The sequence below is a fragment of the Monodelphis domestica genome, chromosome 7, assembly GCF_027887165.1.
Source record: "Monodelphis domestica isolate mMonDom1 chromosome 7, mMonDom1.pri, whole genome shotgun sequence".
NCBI lineage: Eukaryota > Metazoa > Chordata > Mammalia > Didelphimorphia > Didelphidae > Monodelphis > Monodelphis domestica.
The window spans coordinates 35,340,185-35,363,778 of NC_077233.1; the positions used below are offsets into that span (position 1 = coordinate 35,340,185).

General features: G+C 36.6%; 1 protein-coding gene across 1 annotated transcript; it reads right to left on the reverse strand.

The window, feature by feature from the left end:
• Positions 1 to 2,072: 2,072 nt before the first annotated feature.
• On the reverse strand, positions 2,073 to 22,156 carry PROK2 (prokineticin 2). Its single transcript, XM_001373003.5, has 3 exons — positions 21,642 to 22,156; positions 17,812 to 17,937; positions 2,073 to 4,301 (listed from the first exon to the last, which is right to left on the reverse strand). Exons 1-3 carry the CDS (start codon positions 21,744 to 21,746, stop codon positions 4,197 to 4,199), a joined length of 336 nt encoding a protein of 111 aa, XP_001373040.2. The 5' UTR covers positions 21,747 to 22,156; the 3' UTR covers positions 2,073 to 4,196.
• Positions 22,157 to 23,594: the final 1,438 nt, after the last annotated feature.

The window sequence follows — 23,594 nt, forward strand, 5'->3', positions numbered from 1 at the left end:
TCTCATGGTTCAGTTGCTCTGGGAGGATGATGGTAGCAACAAAGTTCTTTTTCCTGCCCATGTATACCCCTTCTCACCATTCTAGTACTATTCCTATTCTTAAGTAGAATTCACTGGGACAAATGAATGAGACACGGAGTTATTCTGCTTGCCATGCCTGAACTTCTTTTCCCAAGCAGGCTGATGTCATTTCAATAAAAGCCTTTTCTAAGTTGGCAGGTTCCTTTCCCTCACCCATGCAAAAGTGAAAAAAATCCTAGTTTATTTCAAAACTGAATCAGGATTAAAACTGCATTAAGCTATCTTGCTCTGGGTCTGTGACATCATTTTCTCACCCAATAGGGGGGAAATTATTATTCTATTTATAGCCTTCAAACCACAGGTAATGTTATATCATTCTATTTTCCCTTGCCCTAAAGTTTTTTTTTTTCCAAAACAAGACCTCATAATGCAGGTGAAATAGATGTTAATATTTCAGGAGGACTTTAGTTTATAAATGGTTGTATTTTAGGGAGCTAATGAACATCAAAAGAAACTTAGATGATAATTTTCAAATATACAGTAATAAAATGATCACAATTATAATAAATGTTTGATTAATTTCTTTACAATTATTTTAAATTATTTCATGTACAAAGATTAATTTGAGTCAAATAAATATTCCACATAGAATGATTGTTCGTAACTGATATAACATCCTAACCTATTTAGCGAATAAATGAGGTTATCAGTTGAGAACAAAAGCCTTTATTCACAAGCTTAAATTCTCCATCACTTTCTTAGCAATTTTCAGTTGAAAATCTCAGAGCATTGAAAAATACTATATAATCTTAGTTTTTTAGATGGCGAATAGATAAATGTTTATCTGGAGGCAGTCACAAAGCTAGGAATAGAACTTCGGATTTCTGGCTCTTAGTTTGATGAACTAAATAGTATATAATGCTCCATAACCCTAATTAAAAACACAAAAGCAGAAGGTTTTGCTTGAATAGAGCACTTTTAGAGAGGATGTGACGGAACCTGATGAGGCAAAGGGGTAATTGCTGCAATTATGAGACATGTATAAACATAGATACTGAACAAACTGGAAAGGTGGTGAACGGGAATATCATCAGTTAAAGGATACGAGGAGATATATAATTCATGTACTGCACATGAAATAAGAAATAAATTTAGCCCAAATCATGAAAAAAGCAATTGGAAATGGTGGAATTGCAGTTATTGAACTTCAATTTCAGAAAATAGTGATTCTAGAAGTAATATGAAATCCAAAATCAGAGACCAGCTACTGGGATACTTTTGGAGGAGGTAATTCTGAAAAATGGACCCAAGATGCCGGAGGCTTATGAGCATAATTAGCAGACAAGAAAAAGCAATGTTCTCAACTAAGTAAAAATCAATAAAGATCAAGACCACATGAAAATAGCATTTAACTCAGGAAATGTGCATTAGTGGAGCCAAAGGTAAAACCTGATTAAAGGTAAGGGTGTTGAGAAATGACTAATTTGGTGATACCTATAGAGAAGAAACACTGGTCATATTGTAGAAATGATACAAATCAGATTTTTTAAAATTGCTTTCATCAAGGGAATTTTAACTAAAATATTATTCTAAAATGGTAAAGATAAAGTTATCATCATCTTCAAGTCATTATTACGTTCTAGTAAGTAGCCCTCTTAAATACCAAAAAATAGGAAGAAATATTCTAAAGTGGTTCCCAGTTTTTCGCCACTTAGAATGAAATGCTGGAAACCATTTTAACTATAAAATTATAAAGGGGTTAGGGATAAATAAGAACTTTAACAATAGGTTGTGTTTTTTTTTAAACTCCTTTCAATTAGACACATGGGAAAGGCTAGTTTATACCCTCTAAGTCTGGAGGTAATAATTTATTTTATGAACTTTTTACAAAATCAAAAACTAAAATTGAGGATAAGGGCTCTTACTCAGGCATGAAAATGTGCTAGATAGCTTTGACCTAAAAGTAGCCATGAGCTGGTGAGCTCCTCAAAAACAGGGACCGTCTTTTGCCTTTCTTTGTATCATTGTAGTTTATAACAGTACCACAGTGATTGCTTTATAAATGTTTATTGACCAACAAGATGGTAACAAATTCCGTTTTTAAGAGGATGATAAAAACAGAAGATAATGGCCTGTATCATGAAGGCCATTAAATGTTTGGGGAAATAAAAAACAATTCTGTAAAGATTTATTTGCCCGTTAATTTTTGGAAATACTAAGCATTCTCCCTTGGGAATCAATCCTAATCCAGAACTCTGTGTAAAGGCACTGTTTTCAACTTTATTTTGAATCTCCAAGGATAGAGGTGGATGGCATGGCCAGGGAAGACTAATCCCTATAGAGTGAGACTACCAAACTGTTTTTGAGTTTGCTCAAATCATGAAGACTTTTCTAACTCAACGGTGGTTCAACTTCAGTTGATTTGACTAATTTAAGTCAGCTTCATAGTTTGTTCATTTAAGACAACTTGTATTCACACACAATACAGGCAATTTGCTTTTTTTCTAGTCTTACTGAATTTATAGAGAAATCTTTTAAGATGTTGTTCATGTGCATCTATATATAATCAATTGTACACAGTGAAATTCTATTAATTCATTCCTAATTACAACCTTTTATGCATGTCGTGATTTCCCCCTAAGTTCCATTGCCACATTTATTCTAACATTGGGCTTATTTTTTGAATGTTCTGAAATATACACTAGTAAAATTTCATTTGGCATACGTTCAAACTGTATGTATGTTAAATAGCTCTATTTTTACCCACTTATTAGTCTTTATTTGATTTGCAGTATGACCTATTTAGAAATTCGTATCATTTTTTGGAATAAAAACTGAGACCACTGTGACAAAAATAAGGATATAATATTAAAATCAAATGATATACAGTACTGCCATTATTCTGATACAGAATTTTTACACAGCAATATTGATACAGGTACAAATTACAAGATATTAAGCAATCCATTACAATAAGCCTTTAGGTTTTGAATAAAATACAAGTGACATTTTAATACATATTATTTCAAATGTATAACGAGTTTTATGCCAGATTAAAAGAAATTCTTCCCCTTTGATGGCATACTCTATATTATCTCTAAATGTCTCATTCATAAAATGAAATTCTATTATGAGAAAAAATGCTTTAAGGGACAAATCCAAAAAAAAAAAAAGCCAGAAAAATGAATTTGGTTTCCTGTTCTGTCATTCTGACATCTCTCTCTCAGTGGAACTTGCCACTCCTGCTTCCCACAGATAGTGGCAATACATCCTCATTGCATATGGTTAGCTAGATTGAAAGTTATATCGCTTTTTAGGGGGACTGCTGTGCCTCTGAGACCTGTCTACCCTCCGAAAGCCATGGAGTTAGAACAATCAGTTGCTAACCTTTGCCAGTGGCTTCGCTATCTAAAAGGCCCAACATTGATGGATTTTCCACAATATTACCAGAACATCTGGTGATGCTACTTTGGAATCTAAGTGGAGTGCAGGGAGAAGAGTGAGTGGTGGAATCAGTCCCAGTTAATTGAGTTTTAATGTCCTTTTAGGATTGAGAGAGATGAAAACACAAATGTGTGTCTGTTGGAACTATGATGAAGGAAATGGGGAAGCCTAAAAAAGCCTCAATCCGACAGGTTAATAGTAATCAATATACTAGCATAACTCTGAATTGGAGCCAATTTGCCTTGAGGTGTGGAGAAGTTCTGGGATAGCTTCATGGTAAGCCAAGTCCAGGCAAGAGGACACAACTTCTCCACCTGCCCTAGGACTTCCAGATGTTGATATATTAGAACTATTCCCTGCCTACCAAGCACAAGGCGGACTTATATGCTACATTATCTTTTTCATAACTTATCTTCTTTGTGGTAGAGACCAGCATTAGTTTTATAAAATGAAATGAACGTGGAGGAGAAAAATCCAGTCCATTATATTTTACTTTCAACATTTCTATTCAAAACTAAATCTCTATAACTCCCCCCCCCCCCCCCCGTCATTTTCAAACCAAATCTAAAAATATTACTTAGGCCTTAGATATATTCATTTTGGATGTGCATGAGGTGAGAAAGTTAATAGGATTTTTCTGGCATATAACTTGTTCATTACAATCACAAGGAAAACTTCAAATACATTAAGTTTCTGTTCACATTTAGCTGATTCCATTTCAAAAATGATTGTTATTTCCTAGGCAAGCATCGAAATCGGTTAAAGGTAATCCGTACACAGGTCAACCCAGGTAGGCAAGGACAGGTGTGATGCATTCTCTTCCCAAAAAATGGAACCTGGAAATAAACATATAACATGGTCACAGGTTTATTTTGAAGGAAAAAAGAAAATAATGTAAATCTATTTTTCTTAATCTTTTAAAGAATCTAATAAATGTACCAATGTGAAAGGAAAAATCTATATTTAATAAATGATGACAAGTACACCAAAGCAGATATAATGGAATCAGAGAAAACAACAACTATTTTGTCTTTCTTAATTCTGAAATTTGTAGTTGTTTAGTGGATGAGTCATGTCCAACTGTTCCTGATTTCCTTTAAGGCTTTCTTGGAAAAGAGACTATTGTAGCTTACCATTTCCTCTTCCAGCTCATTTTACAGATGAAGAAACTAAGGCATAGTTAAGTAACTTGCCCAGAGTCACATAGCTAGTGTCTGAAGCTAGATCTGAACTCATGTTCTCCTGACTCTAGGGCCAGCGATCTATTCATTGCCCTTATCTATTGTTCCTCAATTCTGTGATAACAGAACATAAAACAGCTCAAAAATCTTTCCATGAAGAGCCTTTCCCAATTCCTTCAACTCCTAGGATCTCTCTAAATTGCTTTGTACTTACTTTTAGTATCTATGTACACAGTGTCCTAGTAGCTCCAAATGTTTTAAGCTGTTGGAGGGCTGAGATTGTTCTGAGTTTTTTCCCCTCTAATGTATCTCTAGTGCCAAGTAAAGTATAAGGAGGAGATTAAGCAGTAGCTGTTGATGATTTAGTGTATTATCTAGTAAGCTTTTGATGCTTTGTCCTTTTTTGTGCATGAAGTGAACAAAGATTCTCTTCTATCACTTTATACAGTCTAGAGAAGGGTATCCACTTTTTAAGCTACCCAGACCAACATTGCTTAGCAAATACAGTTTCTTCTTTCCTAGATGCAGAAAAGATTTTATTATGTTTTCACAGAAAAGATATAGAAAGACATTGTCTTTAAGGAACAAAACTACAGATGTCTAAATCTTAAAAGCAGCTAACAAACTTGATATTTTGTCAGTATCTATTTCCAAGGAATCAGCTTGTTGATACACACCATTGATCAAATGCATGCTTAAAGGCTTCCTCATCTAAAAATTGGGGAATAATAAAACATAAATGTTCTACTACTTTATTGGACTGATATGAGAGAAGTGCTTTGTTTTAGTTTTAAAACATTTTTAAAAATCAGAAATTAACAGATCCTAAATCAGATAATCACAAAATATAATGATATAATATGGAGTAAGAATAGAACATAATATGATATAATGTGATATACTCTACTGTACTATTCTATGCTATACTATAGGCTACCATAACATAGCATTGCATAATGTAACATAATATAGCATAGCTAGCTTTTATACCACTTAAGGATTTACAAAACAAATATTTATAAATATTACTTTATTTTATCTTTGAATTAACCTTGGGAAGTAGGTGCTATATTATTCACCATTTTACATATAAGGAAACTGAGGCAAATGGAGGTGAAATGATTTGCATGGGGTCACACAGTATCTGCTGCTAGATTTGAACTTGTCTTTAGCACACTATCTATTGGATATTTACATAGCTGCCCTACATTAAGGTACAAAATTATCCATGAAACTCTAAATTTCTTATATGTACAACTTATTAACTTTTTGGTAATAATTTTAGCCTGCAATTTGAAGAATATCCTATGTAGTATTAGAATAGCTGTGTGATCTGGGAGTCCAAGTAAGAAGGCACCAACTTCCTTTCCATCTATAAGTTTTTTTATATCTTCTCCTAGCCATCAAGGGAAACTGTTATCAGCACTATCTAAAGTAACAAAAAGAGTTACTGGGTTCAGGGCAAATTATGGTGTAGGGATGTCCTCCTTACCACTTACATTTTTTAAAACACAAGTGACATCTTATTAAAATAAACAATATGATCTGCCTTGAAGAGGAAGCCAAAGGAAGATATCACCAAAGAGACATCATTGAGAGGAGTGTAAAGAATGCCCTGTTTGGAAACAAGAGATCTAGGTTTGAGTCCCAAGTTTGCTACTGGGGAGACTATGGGCAAGATAACTTCATCTTTCTCTTCTATCATCTATAAAACATAGTATTTATGGTACTCATCTCACAAGGGTATTGTGATGATCAATTGTATGAAAAGTGCTTTGGAATCTTAAAGTGCTATCTAAATGTGAACTGTTACTAAAAATAATGCATATTTACAGTTATTAGCCTGCTAAAGGACTTTAATCAAGGGACCCCTGTTTTGCATGAGAAAGCAGGGGGCCTTGTGACATGTCCATGGTCATTGGATGAATTAGTGGTAAAGTTGGCAAAGGACCCAGGTTCAGGTTTGGGTTGATTATCCTGACTTATATATTCTGCAGATCTCTTGCTCATTTAACTGACTCTCTCATACCCATGAGTTGGGTTGTTAACTCTTAGATGAAGACACAGCTCAGCTTGATAAGATTTTTGTAAAAGGGGAAGGAATAGAGACTGGACTTCCCATTTCCCTAGAATAGAAAACTCTTGACATATTTTAAGACCAAGCAAAAGTTATAAAAAAATTACAAAATGTAAAATAAATAATTTTGTTTACATTAAATTAAAAAGTTTGTATATAAACAAAATCAATTCAACCAAAATTAGAAGGGAAGAAACAAACTGGGAAAAAAATCTTTATAACAAAAACCTCTGACAAAGACCTAATTACTTAAATTTATAAGGAGTTAAATCAATTGTACAAAAAAAAAATCAAGCCATTCCCCAATTGATAAATGGGCAAGGGATATTAAAAGGAAATTTTCAGATAAAGAAATCAAAACTATTAATAAGCACATGAAAAGTGTTCTAAATCTCTTATAATCAGAGAAATGCAAATCAAAACAACTCTGAGGTATCACCTCATACCTAGCAGATTGGCTAATATGACAGCAAAGTAAAGTAATAAATGTTGGAGGGGATGTGGCAAAATTGGGACATTAATACATTGCTGGTAGAGTTGTGAATTGATCCAATCATTCTGGAAGGCAATTTGAAACTATGCCCAAAGGGCACTAAAAGACTGCCTTGCCCTTTGATACAGATATAGCACTGCTGGGTTTGTACCCCAAAGAGATAATAAGGAACAATACTTGTACAAGAATATTCATAGCTGTGCTCTTTACGGTGGCAAAAAATTGGAAAATGGGGGGGATGCCTTTCGATTGAGGAATGACTGAACACATTGTGGTATCTGTTGGTGATGGAATACTTTGTGCCAAAAGGAATAATAGAGTGGAGGAATTCCATGTGAACTGGAACAACCTCCAGGAATTGATGAAGAGTGAAAGGAGCAAAAGCAGGAGAACATTGTACACAGAGACTGATACACTGTGGTAAAATCGAATGTAATGGACTTCTCTACTAGTAGCAGTGCAATGATCCAGAACAATTCAGAGGGATTTATGAGAAAGACCACTATCCACATCCCGAGGAAGAACTGTGGGAGTAGAAACAAAGAAGAAAGAGAACTGCTTGATCACATCCATGGGGATATGATTGGGGATGTATACTAAAGGATCACGCTAGTGCAAATATCAATAATGTGGAAATAGGTACTGATCAATGATGTAAAACCCAGTGGTTGTGGGGGAAAGAATATGAATCTTGTAACCATGGAAAAATATTCTAAATTAACTAATTAAATATAATTTTCAAAAATGAATAGGAAACTCTCAAGTGAATGAGGAATTCATTGAGCAAAAGATTGAAAACTCTCATTCCTAGAGTTGCCTACAGTCATGAGAAATTAAATGACTTGCCCCTGGTAATGAAGTCAAGATGTTATGGAGGAGGGACCAGAGCCTAGGTTTTCCTAGCTATGAGGACAGTTCCTTATTTGTTGCTTCTCTAAATATTTTTAAGGCAAAAATAAAATTTAAAAGAACCTGAACCTTTTTTTAAAAAACACTAACGGAAACATATAGGGCTTCAAAGTTTGCAAAGGTGTTTTCATGCCTTATTTCATTAACAATAGAACCTCAAAAGTCAATATGGCTTTGGAGTAACATATGACTTGACCTTTTCCCAAATTTAGGTTATTAGCATTGTTCTGTCTAAAGCTGTCATAAAATCCTCCTCATCTCTAAATATCTCTCTCCTCTGTGAGTAGTCCCTTCATCTTGGACTCATTTCTTTCCCAATTTCTCCCCAAGCTTGTCTTCCTCCCAGATTTTTCCAATTTCAATCAAACTTTGCCTACTATCTTTCTTATGACCTCTTGACAGTGTGCAGATTTAGATGCTAATAATTTTCTAAGTTTCTTGATTTAAAAGGTTAAACAGTCATCAAACCTATAGAAAGGTTGCAATGTGTATCTCTGGGGAAGCCCTCCCATCAGTGGAAAGACAAATCCACAGGAGTGAATAGGTCATAGAGATTTCAATTTCTCCTTTTGTTTAATGAATGTAATTATTTTTTCTGTTTTTTTTTAAACAACTAAACAAGCACTTATTATCCTATTAATTGACAGAATTTGTTTTACGTTCTTAAAGATCTACCTTTCTTATCATTTCATTCATTTAGATTGGAAAAGTAATTTCTTTGTCATAGAGAATGAAGAAGTTGACTTTATTAAGACTTGACAGGGTCCATTATATTAAACAAATGTATAATTTCAGTGATATCAGCACACAAATGGGCAGAGGGAAGGTGGCAAAATAATGTATTGGAAAACAAAGTTCATATGAGGAAATCTAAGACTAATGGCAGGATAAAAAATATAGAGTTGAAATGGATCTTAGAGATAGTTGAGTCTAATCTCTTCATTTGCCAGAGGTGGAAACTGAGGTACAGAGAAGTTAGGTGATTGATATGTTCAGGGTTACATAGTGTCTGAAGCAGGATCTGAACCTAGGTTTTCCTTACTCTAAATCCAATGGCTTTAAGATGTCAATGAACTACCTACAATAGGAAACAAATCTGCTGTCATTTTAATAGCGATTTAATATTAATATAATCTAATTTTGTAATGATCTAGTAATCTCTTTAAGACATGAGAACTATCACATTTGGACTCTCTACCATCTGTGTATTGTGAAGATTGGATTTGGATATCTCCTGATTGTAACAATGAAAGGCACTTAGCTCTTCCTTGACAGTGAATATAAAATTGTAATCCCTGGTCTATTTTTAGATTTTAATCACCAAAGTGTTAACTCTTTATTTAAAGATCTACCCATTTTAACTACAAAAAGGTGTTAACTAACCAAAAAGAGGTGTTAACTAACCACAAAAGTATAACTAACTACAAAAGGTGTGGACATCCATTTCAAAAAATTGAGTGGGAAGTCCTGGAGAGGAGCAACTGCTGTAGGGGAGGTGACAGAAGAGAAAAAAATCTTTAAATAGAGGAAACAGAGGCACATAAGAGATTTGATTCATTCAGTGACTTGGAGTTGGATTGGAGTGAAGAAGAGTCACTCGGAGGAGAGGCTGGAAGAGTCACTCGGAGTTGGACTGGAAGACAGACACTTGAGGAGAGACTGGAAGACAGACACTCAGACTTAGAGTGAAGACACTTGGCTGTGGAACTAGACCCCTGGAGGAACTCATGCAGGAGACCTTCGACTGCTTTCTTTTTAGATGGTCACCTTGGTGAGTGAAGGGCTGACTTAGTTTTCTTGTCCTTTCTGGAGGTGTAAACTTCTGAGAAAGGCCCATTGTCTTCAGACTATTTTCCCCTGGCTAAGCTTAGAATTTCTACCTGATTCAGGGGAAGTTCTCTCTCTCTCTCTCTCTCTCTCTCTCTCTCTCTCTCTCTCTCTCTCTCTCTCTCTCTCTCTCTCTCTCTCTCTCCCCTTTTCTCTCTTCCTTAATATCTTTCCTCTATTGTAAATAAACTACCATAAATTCCATTTATTTTAGTAATTCATTTTGGGATTTAGAAATTAAAACCCTGGTGACCATCAATTAATATATTCAAGTCCAACCACAATAAAATTTAATAGTACATAATTTATTGTATGGGGAAGAAGGTGACGATGGCAACTACATACAACCAAATATATACAAGAGAAATCTGTGCTGATGGGAAATACAATATTACAGGCATTTAGGGATTCATTCTTAAGAAACCTCAAGAATTAGGGAATTGGGGTTCCATTTTTAAAAGGTAAAGGACATGGATAGGGCTTTTAGCAAAGAAAAGTGACCAAGACAATACTAAAAATTATGAACCCATAATTTCTGCTTTCTCATCTCTAGAAAAATTTTATGGAGAAGTTTGATGTACCCATTGAAGGTTTAAAACCCATCTGTGCCAACAGTTGCAAAAGCAACATGCCAAAACCATTTCACTTCCACAGTCACTAAAACTTCTGGGTTAGTCTTCTCAATTTATGTTTCCTCATATGACATACTAAATAGCATCAGAGACAATTCTCTATTTCCAAAGTTCCATCTCCATTTCTCCATTACCTTCTTCAGACCTTTTTCTGGTTCAATTTAAATATTTAAACTTTTGGAAATGGACACTGTCAATCCTCATGAACCGTTTAAAGGAATGATTTTATGGAAGTCTATGTACTTACTGTCTTATGCATCAAATGAGATTTATCACAAATCTTCTCACATGAACATTTTTTTAAACCCTTACCTTCCATCTTGGAGTCAATACTCTGTATTGGCTCCAAGGAAGAAGAGTGGTAAGGGCTAGGCAATGGGGGTCAAGTGACTTGCCCAAGGTTGCGTAGCTGGGAAGTGTCTGAGGTCAGATTTGAACCTAGGACCTCCTATCTCTATGCCTAACTCTCAATCCACTGAGCTACCCAGTTGCCCCCTCACATGACTATTTTGAGTGTAATCCATGAAGAAAAAGTCCAACAGGCTAGACTTCTCATTATTAAGCTTTTTATTGTTAAATGTTGAAATAAACACACCAAGAGGACCAAGTAGTTGACTAGGGGGTTCATATATATATTCTCCCTCTTCCATGTATCCATTTAAGCAGGTTCCAAAATTCCCCTGAGCTGGGAGAAATGGGTGTGTATTTTCGTTTTAACCATTGTCTACCATACTGATATTTGTCTTTTTTTTAATACCCTGAGCCCAAGGGTTTAGGTCAGTTTGCAAGGATTTCTAAACATCTATCTACAGAGGTTCAGAGAGGTTTTGTCACTTAACTAAAACTTGGTGAAGAAATGAAGAATGACATATTATTCTCCATTTAGCTCCATCCAAATGTGACTACTAATATTATTCCATGGCCTATACCTTCTTTGAAGCCAGACAAAAGTAATGTCTTCCTCTGATTACTTATCTTAAGTACTTGCATTATTTTCTTTAATAGTATAGCAAACAACTAACAATGATAGCCTACCAAGATTCAAGGGGTCACAGATCCCTGGACTAATCTATACATGTCTTCTACATTAATAAATGAAAACTCCTAGAAGGCAGAGACAATTTCTCATTTATCTTTGGAACTTTGTGGGATCTAGCACCATACTGGGTTCACAGTAGGCATTAAATGCATCTGTTAAATAAATGGAAAAATAAGCAAAGGTAATTCATAAGTGAATCTTTACAAAGGAAGGAAACTATTCAATTGGAAATCAAGCATAATAAAAACACTATGCATATAAAACTTTCAGATTGAAACGCAACTCTTTCATATGACTAATTTAAATGGGAATAAGGGAGCTAATCTTTTATGTAATTCTGAATCTATAGGTATTAATATGTAAACTCTGATTATAGAGAAAGGCCTCTTGCTAGATGGAACTTGAGCAGGGGAAACCAGGAATTGGAGGTGAAGAAAGAAAGCATTGTAGACATGGGAGACATTCATTGAAAAGAAAAGGAATCTAGAGATGGAATATCTATTTGAGGAATAACAAGTAGACCAGTATCACCGGACATAAAGTATGTGTAGGAGAATGAAATGTAAGACTGGAAATACAGGAATGAGGCGGGTTGTGAAGGTTTGTAAATATGAAAAAAGTTTTATATTTGCTCTTAGAGGCAATAGGGAACCACTAGAGTTTAATGAGTATTGGAGTGACATGCCCAGATCTATTTTAGAAAAATCATTTTGGCAGCTCGGTGAAGAATAGATTGGAGTAGAAACAGACAAGCCAGAGACACTATTGCAAGAGTCAAGGTGTGAGGCTTGTTACCGTTCATCAGTAATTTTTGAATAGGACCAATGACATCATGTAGTACTATTGAATTGGATTTAAGTGAGGCAGAGTTACACAAAAATTTCAGCTTCACTCTCTCTTCCAGAATCATTAAAGTCCAGTGGCAAGACAAAAGTCAGGATGACTGACAATGGCAAAAGATACAATGGATGACTGGATGGCAGGTAATAAGGATCTGAATCAGTGGAAGGTTGTGTGAATGGAAAGAAGGGAACCTATATTAGATATGCTGTGATGATAGAAACAAGAAGACTTCACAGCAGATTAGTTATGTGGATTGAGTAAAGTGCAGAGAATAACATTGAAGCTGTGAGTCTGGGTTACTGATAAGATAATAGTGACTTTAACTTTAATAGGGAAATTAGTAAGAGAGGAGGATTCAAGGGGGAAGGTATTGAGATCTTCTTTGGATTTGCTGAGTTTGAGATGTCTCTAGGATATCCAATTCTCAGCTCATGTCTTGGATACACAGATATGAGAAGCATCTCTATAGAGATAATTGAACCCATGGAACTGGTGACACCAGTTAGCCACAGAATACAGAGAGAAGAGAGAGGAAATGTCCTGAGCAGAGTCGTGTGGGATATCTAGAATTATTAGGTATGATCTGAAGGAAGATGAAGGAGTTATCAGACAGAGCAGAGATATGAAAGCAGCGTTATGAAAATTTAGAGAAGAGAGAGAGAGAGAATATTCAGGAGAGGGGTATAAATTATGCCAAAGATGGTAGAGACCTTGGTAGTCTTTACTAGTTAACTGTAGTTTGAGAACAACTGATGATTATTTTCTTTTTTGGTTGTGAGAAAATCAGACTTTAACAGGATACTTGTATAGAACCAAAGAATGAGTTAGGTGGTGCATTCCTGCATAGAATTCATTACAAGAATGATACAGTTTCATATGGGAAAGAGTATTATCAAATTATATTCACTATTCTTTCTAGTTTAGTAGCTATTTTCTGTTTTTAGTACTAACTGGCAAAATATACAATTTTAATGAAAACTCCGATTGTAAAGTTTTAGCCTTGCAATATATATATGCCAAATATGAAAATGTTAGTGATTAATTTGTCTCTCAGAGGAATAGTAAAGCATTTAGATAAATTTTACTGGCTCTCAATTCTTTGAAGCTTGACCCTTAAAATTCCATATTTTTAAAGAGATGACTGAGCAAAAGTAAAACAGAAAGTTTGAAATTTATAGAACCATAACTTTTATTTAGTCTTACTCTTCTGCTTCCTGATAACCTATCCATCAATTTTAAAAAATATAATTTACCTTTTCTATCAAATCAGAATTTTCTCTATACATTTTCCATCAGCTAATTGGGGACTTTTCATCTTAGGATGGAAGCAATGGGGTGGGGTGAATACAAAATTGGCTTCAGATTCAGACAGACCTAGGTTTAGGTTACATGTCTGACATATACTGTCTGTGTGTCCTTGGAGGACAAGATGTTTAAACTGTGCTCCAGCCAGTTCTCTATTATTACAAATTGTAGAATCCTGGAAGATTGGCATTTATGGAGATGTCTTCTTTATAGTAATGAAATCACATGTCCAATCCTCTCAACTAATCTTCCCCTTCCCTCCACACAAACTTAATGGTATTCTTGAATGCTGGCCCATAGTATATGGAGTGCTAGATTTGGAATCAGGAAAACCTGAGTTTGAATTTTGCCTCTATTATTGTAGGAAAGCTATTCAGTCTCTGAACTTCACTTGCCTTAAAGGGTTATTGTCAAGTCCAAATGAAAGAATCGTGGATCTGGCATCAGAAAACAGGAGCCTGAATCCTGGTTCTTATACTTACTGCCTATATGACCTTTCTGATCCTCATTTGTACATGGAGAACTAGATGGCCTCAAATATCCCTTCCTGATCAAATTTCTCTAATTCAATCATATTAAATTAATATATCAAGCATTTTAATGCATTAAAGTGTTATAGGATTGTCAATTATTATTATTATTATTATTATTATTATTATTATTATTATTATTATCACTAATTGAGGGCTCTCTAAAGTTGTTCTAAATTGTCAGCTTCCAAAAACATGGAATTTCAGTTTCAATGTCGGTTAAAAGGAAATAATTGTTTAGTTGTTTTTAGTTGTGTGACTCTTCATGGCCCTATTTTGGATTTTCCTGGCAGATATTGGAGTGGTTGGCCACTTCCTTCTCCAGCTCATTTTATACATGAGGAACCTGAGGCAAGCAGGGTTAAATGACTTGCTCAGGGTCACACAGCTAGTAAGTGTCTGAGGCCATATTTGAACTTAGGGAGATGAGTCTTCCTGATTGTATGCCTGATACTCTATCCACTGTGCCACCATTCAAAAGTCAGACTGAATTAACCTATGAGGTGCCTTTCTGTTCTACATCCTATACTCCTTTGCCAACTCTGGTTACATTTCATCCAATATATTTTAATCTGACTACAGAGAAGACTTCTAATGAAAAATTAGATTCTATGTATATGGCCTTCATTGCTAGAACTGTCAAGACAACAAGAAAAATGTATTGCTTCCTACAGGGAGAAAATGAAGTTTATGTACACATCTCATAAATGGAAGCTGAGTCCATCAAGGCTAGCTAACTCAATAATACTTTCTATGATGTGCCCAGTAGGTGATATTCATCATGGGCTTGAGGATTTCTGGTGAGAAGCAGACCCACTACTCCCAGGCAGTCCCTTCCACTTTTGAAGAGCTTGAAATGCTGGGATATTTTTTCTATACCTGATATTCAGATTGGCCTCAAGAGGTATAATTAACATTTCTGGCTCCTGGAGCCAAGCATCAGAAAATATACTGGGCAAGAACAAAAGGCATCCACAAAGAAATTTTGGGGGATGTGAGAGAGCTCTGGTAGAGATCTATCTGGAGGGGAGAAGAGATCCTAGGACCTACTGTCATTCATCCTGGAGACTATATCTTTTCCAGGCTGCTGCTGGGGAGTCCACCAAGGGGTTCTAGAATAAGTTGCTGTAGGCTGTGGTAGAGTTCATCTTGGGTATGTCCTGAAGATAAGGAAAGGGGCGGAAGCAGGCCATCTGATAGTTTTCTATATTGAGGAATTATTCTTGCTAATGAGGCAGTAAGCTCAGGTGTTTCTGAATTCCCAGGGCTGCCAGCGCCCTTTAAATATCAGCATTCTGGGTCAATGCCCCAGTTGGCCTGTCCTAGTTACTGCTGTTTGCATTTATTTGTCTTCTGTCTAATCTTCCTAGTTCTTCCTTGTGGGGTCAAGCAGGACACAAGTCTAATATTTTCCCAGGTGACTATCCCTCAAAACCAGAAGGACACTTGTTATGTGTGTCTACATCTTTTCTTCTGCTTGTTAAACATTACCCATTTCCTTCCATTTATCCTTGCATGATGAGTTGAAGCCCTGTACTAGTCTGGTTGTTTTCCTCTGGATGTTCTTCAGTTTATCGATGTCTATTTTCAAATGTGGCACCCAGAACTAACTACAATTCTGTAGATGTTACATAATCATGGTGAAGAACCTCTAACAAATGGGTTTCAGGGAACCCAGCTAAGGAATTACACTATAAGTATCACCTCACAGTAATTTACTCATAAACCAGTTTGACAAAATTCACAATTCACATAAACGAGTTTTGACTAAGTTCACAATTCATTCATTGCCTAAATTTTAGACTTTTAAAAGCTTTTGTAGCACAAATGTTTTCTTTTGCCTTCACTAAGCCAAATAATTCCATTTGACAGCTTTCTAAACTTTTAAATTCTTTTTTATTACTCTTTTGCCCCTTACCTTTAAAAAAAGTCTTTTCAATTCATTGTTTGGATATCACGTAATCAATCTCAGTATATTCTGTAAAGGTCATTTGATAAGTTTGCTTATGATATCCTATGTTAAACAAAACACTTTTCAGAGACGATTTCAATCAAAATGAAAAGAACATTTGTTCTCATCTGAATAAATGGTACAAAATTACCAATGATGCCTCATTTTCAGGACCACTGATTAAGAACGGTACCCAAATGCAAATAATGGTAGTAGCACCTTGACATTCTTCCCCATTAGATTGGTGCTGAAATAGATAAGTGAACCTTGAATCTTCTCTCTTTTACAGGGACCAAGAATGAACATCATAAAATGCGTCCCTATCACTATGCTGGTACAACCAGCTATTAGAGAATGGCAATAAAGCTTGCATAGAATAAGGGTGTGGAGGGCAATTTAACCATAACAAGAAACATCTCAGTGGAAAAGCTGAGGAGCTAACTCAATGCTCAGCTGTTCATGTATAACTCCCAAGTCATATTATTTAATATAAGGCCAGAGAACTAAAAACAAGCCAACTGGTCAAAATTTATTGCATTAAAATTCCCTCCGAAGAGCAGAAACATTAATTTTTCTCCGTAACCATGGAGTACAGGAAAGATGGTAAAATGCTTGGCTGTGTTACAGTTTTAAACCTTAAACCACATGTGAAAAAAGTTTTCCTTTACTTTTTGAACAGAGTTCAAATTGCTCTTTAAAAAATATCCAATCAAGTTTAAAATGGGAAAATAAAGTGTCTCTTTTTTAATGACACCTACAAATTTCTTTTCTCTTTCTCTGACAATGAGAGACAGTCAAACCCTGATCAAATAATGGCATATCTTGATCCAAAAAAGGGGGAAATGGCAAAATATACTTCTCTCCACAGTGAAGGAGGACTATAAGTATACACATAATGTTAGACATGGTTTCTTTACTGCTTTTCTGTTACAAGTGGTGTAGAAAGGGGATATTAATACATTGTTTCCCATCACTGGGAAATGATTGTGGTGTAAAATCAAATTGTATCATAGATACATTACATGAAATAGTGGAATTAATAAACCATCAATCAAAACTATAATTAAAAAAATTTTTAAACCATGATATAATAAATATCTGTTATAACCTAAAATGAAGACAAGAGCACATTTGGTTTTCCCCCATGAATAAATATGAAATTATTTTTTTCTTTGAGTTTTATAGAGGTATACCAAGGTATAATATGGATTGTGTAACTAAATTAATTTTTTTTCCTGTATAATTTTAGGGTGATTTCACATAAAGCAAGAAAGATTTATGTTTTATTTTAATTCCCCTCTATTATGAAACATGTGGCTTAAGCTTAATCAGAATCCACATGAAGTCCTTCTTCCAAGGGATACATCATCTACTCTATCCTCACTTCAACATCTGAACCAAAACAAGAGTAAAACTGCCAAAAATGTCATTTCCAATGTTCTTCTCCAGCCTCTAGTTGTAAGCCGTATTACCCAGGTCTTCATATCTCATGACCATTATTAATCCCCCCATCAATTATATCAACTTATGGTTGATGACCTTCATGGTCATATACTCACTTTCCGAGTAAGTGGATGGCAGCTGTCTCCCATGTTGCCCATTGGTGTACACATTCTCAGGCTTCTGATCCAAATGCTAACAGCACAGCACATGCCAACTCCACACTGGGGGTCCTTGTCACAAGCCTGAAGTAGCAAAAATACATGAAATCAATTAGGCAAAGGAAATTCTAAGCTTTAATGTATCTAAACTTAGGGTGATTGAATGGCTTGTGGAGAATGTTTCTTAAATGCCTATTGATTTTGTGATAACTTATGAGTAGGTTGGTAGATGGCATAGTGGACTTGTGAGTTAGAAAGATATGAATTCAAATTCTGTCTCTAATACTTAACTAGCTATGTGATGCTAGGTAAGTCACTCCATCTCTATCAGTCTGTTTTCACTTCTATAAAATAGGGATAATAACAAGCATTCATCTCCCAGGGTTGCTATAAGGATCAAATGATATAATGTATATAAAGTGCTTTGCAAACCTGAATATGCTATATAATGCAATGAGTATATAGATTCAATTAGATTCAAAAAGGACCAAACACTATTCTTATTTTGTTAAAATCCCAAATGTAAAGATATAAAATCAAGCTTCTATTTCTAGATTTTATGATTAAATTGCCTTTGAAAATTACTATGCCTTTTATGTTTATATCATACGAGGCCATTATGAACTCTAAATAGAATAGCAAGATTTTATGACTGTTAACTGCAGAATATCTTAGGACTAAATTTTAAAAGGATTTTAAAAATCTATAAATAGTATGAAATACTATATACCTAGAACTTCATGAATATTAATTTCAGAAGTGTTCACTTCCCCCAAATTAGTTTATGCCACATGCCATTTCTTATACTATTAGATCAGTTCTTTAACTTTTACAATTTCTCTATTCAAAATAACCTTTATAGAGGCCCGTATGATAATCTCAAGACCCTTATTAATTAGAAACAATTACTGTCCCAGGTCCATAAGTTTCAAATGGGAAAGTTTTGGTTTAGAAGCATATTTTTATTTATATGTTACTGAAATTATTCAGTGAGGCACAATATAAAATGGCAAAAAATCGATGGGTGCTTTCATCTGAGTCCTATCTCAAGTATGAGATAACATTGATTCCAACATGGAGTCCTAAACACTGATTCCTACAGATGCATCATCCTAATAAGAAAATTAAATCCTAACATAAATTAAATTAGGATCCATTAAAAATGACATGAAGGAATCTCAATACTTATCCACTAAATACAAAAGATAATATATTACAAAAATCTAAATTATGTTAGAAAACGCACTTTTAAAAAACAGAGAATATGAAAGACATACATTTTTACAGGTATAGTAGATCTCAAATTATGAGCTTATCATATATTACATATCTTACATGACTAAGATGATAGTTAAGTCCCTAATTTACCACAGATTCTACCATGTTTACCTGATGCATTTACCTGAAATGACTGAAATTGTCCTTCAAATTTTAGCTAATATATTAGCCATGTTTCTCAAAATAGAGGCAAACTTATTACAATACTGCAATGATTTGTTCTTCAACTTAAGTGACCAACTTTTAAGTTCTAGTGGTTATGATGTCTGTCTACAACTAAGCAGAAAAGAGAATATGGGAGCATTTTGTTAATTATCTCGATGTTTGGAGTTATAAAGAAAAATGTCCGAAGATTTTACTAATATTTAACTTTTCATCTGGATGTTTAATATCCTCTTTGTACAAGTATTATCTTTTCATAAATGAATTTTCATAGTTTTAAGAATTATCTTGATTATTATAAATCTTAATAATTATCTTAAATCTGTATGAATAGTTATAAAATATATCTGACCAGCACTATAGTTTTTGTGTTTAAACATGTAGCATATCTTTATCTCTGAACCTTCATTGCCTTTGTCATCAGAACAACCAAAAATCCAAATAAAGACAAAAATACCATTAATCGTTTGAAATTTCTGACACTGTAAAGACAACATTGCCAGATAATTAACCAGCTTTTCCACTTTTCATCCAGATTATTGCTAGCAGGAAAACAATGATATAAACTGTCCTTTGCTCATAAGTGATGCTTAGAATGTCCTTTTTAAAATCCAGAATAATAAACTTGCTGTAAAATGCTTAACAGATGATGAAAGTCATTCATCTTATTTATAAAAATGACAATGCTTTACTTTATAGAAAGCATATTTATAAAGGTGAAGATGCTGGTTCTAACATTCTCTAATGCCTCTTGTTCTTGATCCACTGGCCTTCATTCAAATGACTCTTGTAAGAGGGTTGGAATAAATAGAATTGTCCCAGAAGTCTAGGCTTAAAACTACACAGGACACCCTGTAGCTACTGATGCTGCAACAGTATCTTATGCTCAAAGGTTTTAAAGATTTCTGTGATTGAGTAAAAATTAAGTAGCAACAACACCTCCCCTCAATATTCAAAACACCACAAACTTCATAAACTCAACTCACTTATTGACAGAGTAAATTTCTGGCTAAAGGGGAGTCAGTGGCACATTTTCCTTAGCAAGCAAGCAATTACTAAAAGAGGGGCTTCTTTTTGAAATATTGCAAATACACAGAACCATTAGAAAAAAAATAAAACCAATCGGATATAAATGCACCTTATTTTAAAGTACATATTATACACCAGCTAAAATCATTTCAAAAACTGCTTCATCCCTGTAATTAGCTATTTTGATTAGTTAAGAGTACTTTAACAGGTGTGTAAGACAATTTATTGAGACTCAGATTCATAGGAGGACTATGGTTTTCCAAATTTTTTAAACTTGGTGATGGTATCTTGTTATTAAAATTTTCCCAGTTAGGACAAAATATGGGGGAAGAAGGAGTTACACTAGGTTTTTTTTTTTCCTTTCAAGAAAGAAATGACGACTTCTGATCATCTTTTCTAAGTTTAGACAATATTTATGAGTTTGGGTTTTTTAGGGAGTGGAGGTAGGAAAGGGAAGAAGAAAACATCGCTCCATAATTTTGTTCCAGAACTAAGTAATGGAATAGGGATTTGCGGTGTCACGTACAGTTCTCATTATCTACTCTGTTTGTATATGGAAATGCTCCTTTTATTTGGTGTTTGTGAAATTCCGAATTAAAATAAAAATTAAAATTCAGTTAAGTGAAACCACCAGGAAAAAAAAAAGGAAATTCAATAGTTAGTAACCGTAGTCTCTTGTTTTCGCGTTAATTTATCAAGACTCGGTAATGGAAAACATTTTCCAAGCTAACCTCAGGAAGAAGCGCAGATAGACCCCGTAGAGAAATGTACACAAAAGCTTTGAAAAGCTGCACAATGAGAGAGAACCAAGTCCCTTCGTCCCGTTTCGCTGCTGGAGTCCGTTGCCGTTCAGACTCAACTTGGAGAGGGCAATCTCTACCTTTTTATTTGGGGGTGGGGGTCATGAATAAGGACTAGAATAGTGGGGGGAATAAAGGGAAACTGGAGTCACCAAAACCGAACCAGGGCTCGGGAGTGTCTCGGGGCAGGAGGAAAGGGGTCCTTTCCCTGCTCTGGGAGTCGGGCAGCTGCAAGGGCCAAGCTCGAGGACGCACTAGAGTGTCCAGACCTTCTCCTTGCTCTTGTCCGCACCCTGCCCTCTTGAAGCCTCGCACCCCCAAACCGCCCTAACTCTCCTGTCCCCAGTGTCTCAGCAGCGGCGGACACCCAGACGGCGGCGGGACTGCCCCGCCAAGAGGTAATTTTCCTCTCGCAATTGGGCTTGACCGACGGCCACCTGGCCTGTCTGGCAAAGCCCAAGGGGCTGGGAGTCAGCAGCTCCCTCCTAGGGCAGGTGGAGGACGGCGAACCCTTCTTACCCCAGTGATGACGGCGGGGTCGCCCGAGGGTGGCAGGAGCAGCAGGAGACCGAGCAGCAGAAGCAAGAACAGTGGAGAGGACCGGGCGCGCCAAGGGGTCCTCATAGTGCCCTCTGGGAAGCGGGCAGAGAGCCGAGCCTAGACAAGGTGGAGCAGGCGGAGAAGGCGAAGGCGTGCGGGCTGGTGGGCAGGCTGGCAGGGGGCTCCGGTGCGGACCGGACAAGGGCACTTGGGGCGCACGCGCTGGCCAAAGGTGCCCGGACCGGCTGAGAGCCCGGACGGGCGGGGAGAGGGCGCTCAGACGGCAACCCCTGGGCCGTCGGGACCGTTGGGGCGAGTAGGAAGCGCGAGGGAGACGAGGGGGCAGGGGGAGGAGGGGCTGGGAGAGGAGGCGAGGAGAAGCGGTGGCGGGGAAGGCGAGAGGCGGAGAGGAGAGCCCAGCTGCCTGGGCGGCTCCCCGGAGCATCCTCCCAAGCCGAGCCGTTATAAAGCGCCCGGGGCAGCTCGGCGAGCCCCACCATGAGTCACTGCTGCGCCCGCCCGCCCGCCCGCGATGCGCGTAAAGAGGCCGGCCGTGGCTCACGCGCGCACACACAGGGAGTCCAGGGACGAGGGCTGCTAACACACTTACATGCACACACACGCACACATGGCGTCTAAGAACGAGGGGCTGTACACCCACACAGATGGTAGGGACGAGGGGCGGTACAGATACACTCACATGTACACAGACAGTAGTGTAGAGACAAGGGGCTACACATACACACACACACACACACACACACACACACACACACACACACACACACAGGTCCAAGGACTAGACAGCATACACAGCAGACTTACCCATATAACCCAAGTGCTTCTGAGAAAACCATTATTAGAGTATTTCTTCCCCACTTTCCAAGCATCCATTTTCACGCGATAAGACTTAGAAAAGCCACAGTCTTCCTTTCACCCCACCTCTCCATTATATGTACACTTCAACTCTACTCAGGGCAAATGTACTCTCTCTCTCTCTCTCTCTCTCTCTCTCTCTCTCTCTCTCTCTCTCTCTCTCTCTCTCTCTCTCTCTCTCTCTCTCTTCTGTCTCTGTGTGTCTCTGTCTCTGTCTCTCTCTGTCTCTGTCTCTCTCTCTCTGTCTCTGTCTCTCTCTGTCTCTGTCTCTCTCTCTCTGTGTCTCTGTGTCTCTGTGTCTCTGTCTCTCTGTCTCTGTCTCTCTGTCTCTCTGTCTCTCTGTCTGTCTGTCTGTCTCTCTCTTTCTCTCTCTCAATAATTAATTATCACTGAGGGAACTTAGAGAAATATTGGTAACATTGGCATTGCTACCTGATTAATCTTCCATGGCCTCTGGTAGGATCAAAAAGTCAGTAATAGATTTGGAGCTAGAAGGTCTTCTATCCTGCCCCCACAACCCCCATTTTACATAGGAGAACAGGCTCAGAGAAATCAAGTGACTTTGGTCCCCAGGTTCATAGATCTAGAAGGCACTCAGAACCTGAAGTTTCTTTATTGACAGATTCCTCCAATCCTTCTCGCACACTTCCCCCTCCCCCAATGAATTTTAACCTCAAATATTTGTCCTTGTTTGGTCTATTGTTCCTTGTCTGGTTTGCTAGTCAGGTGCAAGCTGAATTTTGATAATAGTTTTAGAATTAGAAGGAATATTAGAAGTGATGTATCCCAATCCCTCATTTTATAGTTCAAAAAACAGGTGGGGGCAGGTGGGTTAAATGACTTGCTACAAGGCTTTAAAGTTAGCAAGCAGCAGATGTATGATTTGAACTCAGGTCCTTTGACTCCAAATCCATTGCTCTTAGCACATTACCTATGACTTTTTCCTCGTTAATTTCTTAGTTTTAGTTCTTCTATCTTCTTTCCTTTTTAATTCTGAAAGGCAAAGATTCTGTTTTTTAAAAGATCTAGTAGAAATGCCCTTCTGAGACCACTCTG